This window comes from Triticum urartu, chromosome 1A (genome assembly GCF_056163025.1).
Source record: "Triticum urartu cultivar PI428250 chromosome 1A, HENAU_Tu73, whole genome shotgun sequence".
NCBI lineage: Eukaryota > Viridiplantae > Streptophyta > Magnoliopsida > Poales > Poaceae > Triticum > Triticum urartu.
In genome coordinates, this window is record NC_141873.1 from 91,239,239 (window position 1) to 91,247,524 (window position 8,286).

General features: G+C 45.5%; 2 protein-coding genes across 2 annotated transcripts; both read left to right on the plus strand.

Annotated features, from left to right (window-relative positions):
* The first annotated feature begins 2,493 nt into the window (after positions 1-2,493).
* On the plus strand, positions 2,494-6,527 carry LOC125550310 (asparagine--tRNA ligase, cytoplasmic 1). Its single transcript, XM_048713285.2, has 6 exons — positions 2,494-3,110; positions 4,024-4,617; positions 4,735-4,982; positions 5,070-5,199; positions 5,413-5,471; positions 6,021-6,527. The coding sequence occupies exons 1-6, from the start codon at positions 2,625-2,627 to the stop codon at positions 6,202-6,204; spliced, it is 1,701 nt and encodes a 566-aa protein (XP_048569242.1). The 5' UTR covers positions 2,494-2,624; the 3' UTR covers positions 6,205-6,527.
* Positions 6,528-6,674: 147 nt separating this feature from the next.
* On the plus strand, positions 6,675-7,836 carry LOC125550319 (glutathione S-transferase 4). The gene is made up of 2 exons (XM_048713292.2): positions 6,675-7,087; positions 7,162-7,836. The coding sequence occupies exons 1-2, from the start codon at positions 6,886-6,888 to the stop codon at positions 7,629-7,631; spliced, it is 672 nt and encodes a 223-aa protein (XP_048569249.2). The 5' UTR covers positions 6,675-6,885; the 3' UTR covers positions 7,632-7,836.
* The last annotated feature ends 450 nt before the right edge of the window (positions 7,837-8,286 follow it).

Here is an 8,286-nt window from a genome sequence, read left to right on the forward strand (position 1 = left end):
GCCATACTGTCCTTTGGTCAGATGACCACAGATGATGTTCTTGGCAGTAGAGTACAGTTGAACGAATTTCTTGACATCAGCAGTAGTGACACCTTCTCCAGCCTTGGGAACACTGTTCTCAGCGACATACCATAGGTCGACGTCAATGGCTTCAAGATGCATGCGCATCTTATTCTTCCAGTAGGGATATTCAGTTCCATCGAAGATGGGGCACGCAACGGAGACTTTAATTATCCCTGCAGTCGACATAGCTAAAACTCCAGGTGGTTAAACCGAATCACACAGAACAAGGGAGCACCTTGCTCTGATACCAATTGAAAGTGCGTTATATCGACTAGAGGGGGGGTGAATAGGCGATTTTTATGAAAGTCTTCAGAACATAGAAGTTTTGAAGATAAACGATAAAATTAAACCTATTACCATGCAGCGGAAGGTAGACTACACTAGGCAAACCATAGTCAAGTATTCAATGAAGTGAAAGCACAAAGACTAATAGCAGCTAGGTAGTAAGGATCAGGTAGGAAGATATGGTGAAGCCAAACAGAACATGCAGTCACTCAGTGAAGACAAATGATAGTGCAAACATACAATGACTTTACAAGGAGTAACAGTAAATAAAGTGAAGTGAAGATGAGACCAGTGACTCGTTGAAGACAATGATTTGTTGGACCAGTTCCAGTTGCTGTGACAACTATACGTCTGGTTGGAGCGGCTAGGTATTTAAACCTTAGGACACACAGTCCCGGACACCCAGTCCTCACCGTATTCTCCTTGAGCTAAGGTCACATAGACCTCGCCCAATCACTCTGGTAAGTCTTCAAGGTAGACTCCCAAACCTTCACCGACTTCGTTCACCGGCAATCCACAATGTCTCTTGGATGCTCAGAACGCGACGCCTAACCGGCTGGAGGATGCACAGTCCTCAAGTGTAATAAGTCTTCAGATCACACAGACAAGAAGACTTAAGTGATGCCCAATTCTCTCTGGCTCTGGTGGTTAGGGCTTTATCCTCGCAAGGAATTCTCTCTCAAAGGCTTCGAGGTGGGTTGCTCTCAAACGACAAAAACCGTACTTTCAATCTGAGCAGCCAACCATTTATGGTTGTAGGGGGTGGGCTATTTATAGCCACTTGGCAACCCGACCTGATTTGTCCGAAATGACCCTGGGTCACTAAGGAACTGACACGTGTTTCAACGGTCAGATTTCAAACTCACACGACAACTTTACTTGGGCTACAAGCAAAGCTGACTTGTCCGACTCTGGACAAAATTCGCTCTCATAGTCTTCACTCGAAGACATAGGTTTTTTTGGTTTAGGCATCACTTCAGTCATTCTGACTGGTTCTCTTGGACCCCACTTAACAGTACGGTGGTTCCTATGACTCAACACAAAAGAAAAAGAACTACGAAAGATCTAAGTCTTCGAGCTCCATAGGCTTCATATAGTGTCTTCTCTTGTCATAGTCTTCAATGTTGAATATCTTCATATACCACCTTTGACTTCAATGTCTTCATACATTTTTAGGGGTCATCTCTGGTAGTAAAACCGAATCAATGAGGGACTTCTACCTGTGTTATCCTGCAATTCTCACAAACACATTAGTCCCTCAACTAGGTTTGTCGTCAATACTCCAAAACCAACTAGGGGTGGCACTAGATTCACTTACATAGACGATTTCGTAGATCACGGTTGTGTTATAGACTTTGATGGTAGTTCGAGGTTATAACATGGACTTATCTCAATTTGAAACAATGGTTAAAGCATGACTGAAATTGGCGGTAGAATGGTTCACATATAATGGAAATAAAAATGTGCAAATCAAAATAAGAAACTTTAAATTGCATTATTTTTTTGTTGAATAGATTTTTAAAACATAAGCGCAGAGAATAAATTGAATTGCATTTTTCTACACACAAGATTTCCAGGAGCAATTAATTTTACAAACCAATAGTGTAACATAATTTTTGCAACTGTTTTAGGAAGTAGTGGAAATTATTACACAGAAAACCCATAGGAGAGGTGCACACATTTTAAGGCGAACCAAAGGTGCAAGGTTTTTCGATTTCAATTGTAGTTTGATTGTCCAGTTTGGTGGTTCGAAAGTGCCTGATCACAAATCCCTCATTGGTTCGACAGGCACCGATTCCCATTTTCTCCGTGGAACCACCGGTCCAGTTCGAATTTTTAAACTATGCTCCAATCCAACTATAGCCCGATGGTATAACCTGGTGCAGGGATTGAATCAGACTCCAATTCCGAGGCCCTAAATAAACTTAACAATATAACTAGTATTTTAAACGCCAATACAATGCCATTATAGTTATCTTAAGTGCCTTATCATAATCACCAAATCCATAGAACATATGCAAAATGAGATATTTTGGGCAGGATTCTGTTGCTAGAACACTAGAAAATGGTACCAAGAGAGATGGAGACAACCCAACGTTGTGGGAGCAGCCCCTTCAAATGCTGATCCGACGGCTGTGGAGTCCCTCGTCCTCTCCTCTTCACTCATCGCAGCCTATCCACCAGGCCACCACCAAGCAGGCAGTCCAGACGCGCGCACCACCAAAAAACCCTAATCCCCTCGCAGCCGCCAGAGCCCCCGGAGCGAACCCGCCGCCATGGCCGACGACGCGGCATCGGCCCCGCCGACGGCGCAGCTGGCCGCCGCCTCCATCTCCTCGTCGCCCTCCTCCGACCTCGAGCCGCCGACCTCCCGCACCCGCATCCGCGCCATCCTCGACGCCGGCGACGCCATGGCCGGGGAGCGCGTGGTCGTCGGCGGATGGGTCAAGACCGGCCGCCAGCAGGGCAAGGGCGAGTTCGCCTTCCTCGAGGTCAACGACGGCTCCTGCCAGGGGAACCTCCAGGTCATGGTCGACAAGGACGTGCACCCGCTCGCAAGCCTCACCCACACGGGCACCTCCGTGCTCGTCGAGGGCGTGCTCAAGAAGCCCCCCGCGGAAGCCAAGCAGCGCATCGAGTTGAAGGTGGAGCGGGTCATCGAGCTCGGGGAGGTGGACGCCGCCGCCTACCCGCTGCCCAAGACCAAGATCACGCTCGAGACGCTCAGGGACTTCGTCCACCTCCGCGCACGCACCAACACGGTATAGATCGTAGTTTTTCTTCCTATTCTTACGCATTGAACTGGATTTTGGACGTTGTCGTGAGAATCTCGAGTGATTCATATGAATCCAGAACTTTCTACTCACCCTTGCTGATTATTGAGACAGTCCAAATACATAAATTAAGTGTTTTGGCCTTTTTTATAGTTCGATGAAGTTGATTCTTAGAATCCGCAGTTCCTTGATAGTAATGCCAGTATCCATTCATTCCTGTGAGGCGTACCCCTTTGGAATTTCCGAATGACAGGATGTCTTTTTGTATCTCCTTTTGTATTGGTATGCTGTTTATCTTTTTTCATTTGTGCCACCTAATCAAAATGACTAGTTTCAGTCTTACCTCTAAGCATTCATTTTGCAATTGCCCGGTGAGAATTTTAGTTAGTTAAAGCTATGGAGTTTGCAGCATACTAGGGTGTCATAGGATTGGTTGCTTGATGTATTATGAACTTAAAGGCTGTTGGTTCGTGATGCAGTTTTCTGTTATGTTTTTTTTTTCAATTTTACGGTGTTAATGGGAAGCATTAGTTAATTCAGGCCGCTAATGGATGGATGCTGGATTTGCTTGGCTGTGATATGTTACTATAGTATAGATAGAGGCAGTTATGGCTTGATTTACTATTTCTGAAGTATCCACCACATATGCAATCGGACTATTTCACCATGGGGGTTCTATACTTTGTTTTGTTCTTACATCGTGAAATATAGTTTATGAAAAGCTGGTTAGCATTTTGATGAACTTGCTTGTTTCGATATTGGTGTACAGTATACCAAGGCTAGATTCTGCAGTAATGGGAAAGAAATATGTTACCTTCTTGCAATTCATTATTTCATGCTGATTCCCCTCTGCTTTGGTTTGTAAGAATTAGCTTAACACTTGCTCTCTAATCTTCTGCAGATAGGCGCAGTTGCTCGGATAAGGCACCAGCTTGCCTACGCAACCCACAGTTTTTTCGATGAAAATGGATTTTTGTATATTCACACCCCCATAATAACCACCAGCGACTGTGAGGGTGCAGGTGAGATGTTCCAAGTCACTGCCTTATTCAGCCAGGCTGAAAAGGTGGAGAAGGAGCTTAAGGAGAACCCTGCACCATCAGAAGCTGACGTTGAGGCTGCTAAGCTTGTTGTTAAAGAGAAAGGAGATGCAGTTGCTCAATTGAAAGCAGCAAAAGCTAGCAAGCAAGAGATAACTGCTGCTGTTTCCGTGCTTACAAAAGCTAAAGAGAATGTGTTAAGGGTGGAAGAGCGCTCTAAGTTGAAACCTGGACTTCCACTCAAGGATGATGGGAAAATTGCGTTTGAGAATGACTTCTTCAAGCGTCAAGCTTTTCTGACCGTTTCAGGCCAACTTCAGGTCGAAACTTATGCTTGTGCTCTCAGTAATGTGTATACCTTTGGACCAACATTCCGGGCAGAGAACTCACATACATCAAGACATTTGGCAGAGTTTTGGATGGTTGAACCAGAAATTGCATTTGCAAACTTGCAGGTGAGCCCATCTTAACTACATTCAGATTGTTTCTGGCTTGGCTTATCTATCTAGATTATTACATGAAATTATTTTGGTGAACGGTATTAATGTTGGCCTTAATGAACCGTGCTACAGGATGATATGAACTGTGCTGAAAGGTATGTACAGTACCTGTGCAAATGGTTACTCAAGCATTGCCGAGAAGACATGGAATTCATGGTTAAACATGTGGACAAGACCGCAATTGAGCGTCTGGAGCTTGTTTCCTCTACTCCGTTTGAACGCATTTCATATACAAAGGCTGTGGAGATCTTAGAAGGTGTAGATAAGAAGTTTGAGAACAAGGTTGAATGGGGAATTGATTTAGCATCTGAGCATGAGAGGTATGGAGATTGGAATCTCTACTGCTATTCTGGTATCAGTTATTTACCCTTGTTTAGATTTGTATAATTCTTTCTTTTGGTATGAAGGTATTTGACTGAGGTGATATTTAAGAAGCCAGTTATTGTGTATAACTACCCAAAAGGAATAAAGGCATTTTACATGAGGCTCAATGATGACCAGAAGACAGTAGCTGCAATGGATGTTCTTGTTCCCAAGGTACATAATCTGTTAAATTATGATATCAAATGATTTTTATACTTTTGCGAAAGCAATAGTCTTGCAATGATGATCATTCCACAGTTCAATTTTTGTATCTTTTATATTCTTTGTTAAGCATGACAGTGGGAATTGTGCCTGGTAGGTTCAGTACTGATTCATGCCTTAAATCTATAGTTGTGGTCACTTACTTTTTGAGTACTGTTTTCCTAGGTTGGTGAATTAATCGGTGGAAGCCAAAGGGAGGAGCGTCTTGATATTCTTAAGCAAAGGTAGCGTCACCTAAATTTGACTGTGGACTATTTTGTGTCTCAGTGACTTTTACATGTTATTTTATTCTTGTTGCTACTTGAATGATTCAAAGTCGAGTGAAGATCTGCTTTTTTCTTGTACAAGTAGATTTTTTTGTAGTGATCACCCTGTTGTTAGAGAGTTGTGGGCTTTCTACCTGAGTTGTTTGTTTTTGCTTATGGCATATATTATCTTAGTTTTGTTTAACACCAGGATGTCTGTTGGCTAGTGTCTGATACTGTTAAACACTGTTGTGGATTGACGCACCCAACATGATGATGATAGTAGTTGCATCATCCCAACATGCAGTATGGTTTTGGTTCTCTAAACACTAGCAATCTCATCTTCCGGTTAGCCTTTTTTTTCTGGGTACAAATCGATGTCAATGAATACATTTTGTACTGTAAAAAACTTGCATTCTCATGTTCTTGACAGATTTTGTAATTGTAAGAGCTCTACATAAAGGATACAAACTTATGGATTGTTTCTTTATGACCTGTGAGATGACCGCGTAACATCTTGTTCTATAGGATACTGGACGCGGATCTTCCTCTGGAGCCATATGAGTGGTACCTGGACCTCCGACGCTTTGGCTCAGTGAAGCACAGCGGGTTCGGCCTAGGGTTTGAGAGGATGATCCTTTTCGCCACCGGCCTGGAGAACATCAGAGATGTCATCCCATTCCCAAGATACCCTGGGAGGGCCGATCTTTGAAGGGCTGCAGATGTCTGCCTTGAGATATAAGAACGTCAATTCTACACTTTGTTAGCGATTTTGAAGAAGTGTTGGCCGTCCGGTTAGATTGATATATATACGCATGCTGATATCATTTGATATGTCTCGTGTCTTGGCTTGTTGTGATTCTTAAAAAAAGTATCAGGCTTGTTTTAAGATTAGAACGTTGAAGTATTATTGGTCCTTAGCATCTTCTTTTTGTAAATTTAATTTGATATCCTGTTTGGATCCTATGTCTGCAAACTTCGAGCTGTTTTGAAGATGCCTTGGTTAGATGGGGGAAAAATGTTAAATTGGTGTCACCTTGACCCACAATAGCCCAAAGTTCATACCCTAGTTCCTTTCTTAAAGTCATTATAAGAAAACATGTTCCAAACGATGTAAAGGTTTAATTTGTTTACTGGAAAAACGATGAAAAAGTTGCTCGGCGACGAACTGCCCATGCGGCATCTCACCCACCGGGCTTACAAAAAACATCATAGTACGACGATGTGGATCCGGACCGCATCGTCGGTCAGCTCAGGACGCAAGCAGTGACGCCTTGGCCCGCCTATTAAACCAACTCCGCTATGTGTATGAGCGCATTCAAGCTAGCAGAGCACACACACGCGTCCATCTCCAAGAAGCGGAAGCTAGCACAGCAGAGCAAAGCAAGGTGCAATGGCGCCGGCGGTGAAGGTGTACGGGTGGGCGGTGTCGCCGTTCGTGGCGCGCCCGCTGCTGTGCCTGGAGGAGGCCGGCGTCGACTACGAGCTCGTCCCCATGAGCCGCGCGGCCGGCGACCACCGCCAGCCGGACTTCCTCGCCCGGAACCCCTTCGGCCAGGTCCCCGTCCTCGAGGACGGCGACCTCACCCTCTTCGGTACGCCCATTTCCATCATCCTCTATTCTCAGGAGTAGGAACGAGTTATTAACAGTCTGAAATTCCGCACGCAGAGTCGCGCGCGATCGCGAGGCACGTGCTCCGGAAGCACAAGCCGGAGCTGCTGGGCTGCGGCTCGCCGGAGGCGGAGGCGATGGTGGACGTGTGGCTGGAGGTGGAGGCCCACCAGTACAACCCGGCGGTCAGCGCCATCGTGGTACAGTGCATCATCTTGCCGCTCCTCGGCGGCGCGCGGGACCAGGCGGTGGTGGACGAGAACGTAGCCAAGCTCAAGAAGGTGCTGGAGGTCTACGAGGCGCGGCTGTCGGCGTCGAGGTACCTCGCCGGCGACGACATCAGCCTCGCCGACCTCAGCCACTTCCCCTTCACGCGCTACTTGATGGAGACGGAGTACGCGCCGCTGGTGGCGGAGCTCCCCCACGTGAACGCGTGGTGGGAGGGGCTCAAGGCCAGGCCGGCCGCGAGGAAGGTGACGGAGCTCATGCCGCCGGACCTTGGGCTTGGAAAGAAGGCAGAGGAGTGATGACTGCCTGGCAATTACACCGGACTGCCGCCCACGTTCACCAGAATCGAGCAAGTCACTGTCGACTGTCGAGTCTCCTGTCCGGTTTTGCGTTGTACCGGCAGATATGTTCTGTGCCAGTGGCTCGTGTTTTGAGTCTCACGCTTGAATAAAATGCAAGATACCCATCGGTTCCAAAATAATTAAAATTTTATGTTTATTTTAAGTCAAGCTTCATTGAATTTGATCAGTTTTTATATTAAAATATATCAACATCAAACTTGCTCATTACGAAATATATTTTCATATTATATTGATATAATGACACAGACACACACCAGTTTCAAAAAAAAAAAGACACAGACACACACCTGACGTTTCTTACCTACCGATTTCACGCGAACGATCTTTGTGCCATCCCAACACGAATCACAGTGCAGGGCGTGTCACCACATCATGATAGGTGCAAACCATTGAATGGGTTCACGTCGGAGGGTGGCCTGATCTTCACGTCGTAGGACTGAATCAGAAGAGATAACTAGATGCAAGCAGTCGGGATAACTAACTTTGTACCCGTCAAGGTTGGATGCAACCCGTACGTTGAGGATGGCTAACCGGAGCTCCAAGAACTTCAACCCGCTATCTGAACAATCGTAAAATCATAAATCGAAACTAA

Excerpts from the sequence above, each read along its gene's own strand:
- LOC125550310 (XM_048713285.2), top strand. The coding sequence starts at position 2,625 with ATGGCCGACGACGCGGCATCGGCCCCGCCGACGGCGCAGCTGGCCGCC. Across the intron at positions 4,983-5,069 it reads TTAGCATCTGAGCATGAGAG|GTATTTGACTGAGGTGATAT; the intron begins GTATGGAGATTG and ends TTTGGTATGAAG. Across the intron at positions 5,200-5,412 it reads TGGATGTTCTTGTTCCCAAG|GTTGGTGAATTAATCGGTGG; the intron begins GTACATAATCTG and ends CTGTTTTCCTAG.
- LOC125550319 (XM_048713292.2), top strand. The coding sequence starts at position 6,886 with ATGGCGCCGGCGGTGAAGGTGTACGGGTGGGCGGTGTCGCCGTTCGTG. Across the intron at positions 7,088-7,161 it reads CGGCGACCTCACCCTCTTCG|AGTCGCGCGCGATCGCGAGG; the intron begins GTACGCCCATTT and ends TTCCGCACGCAG.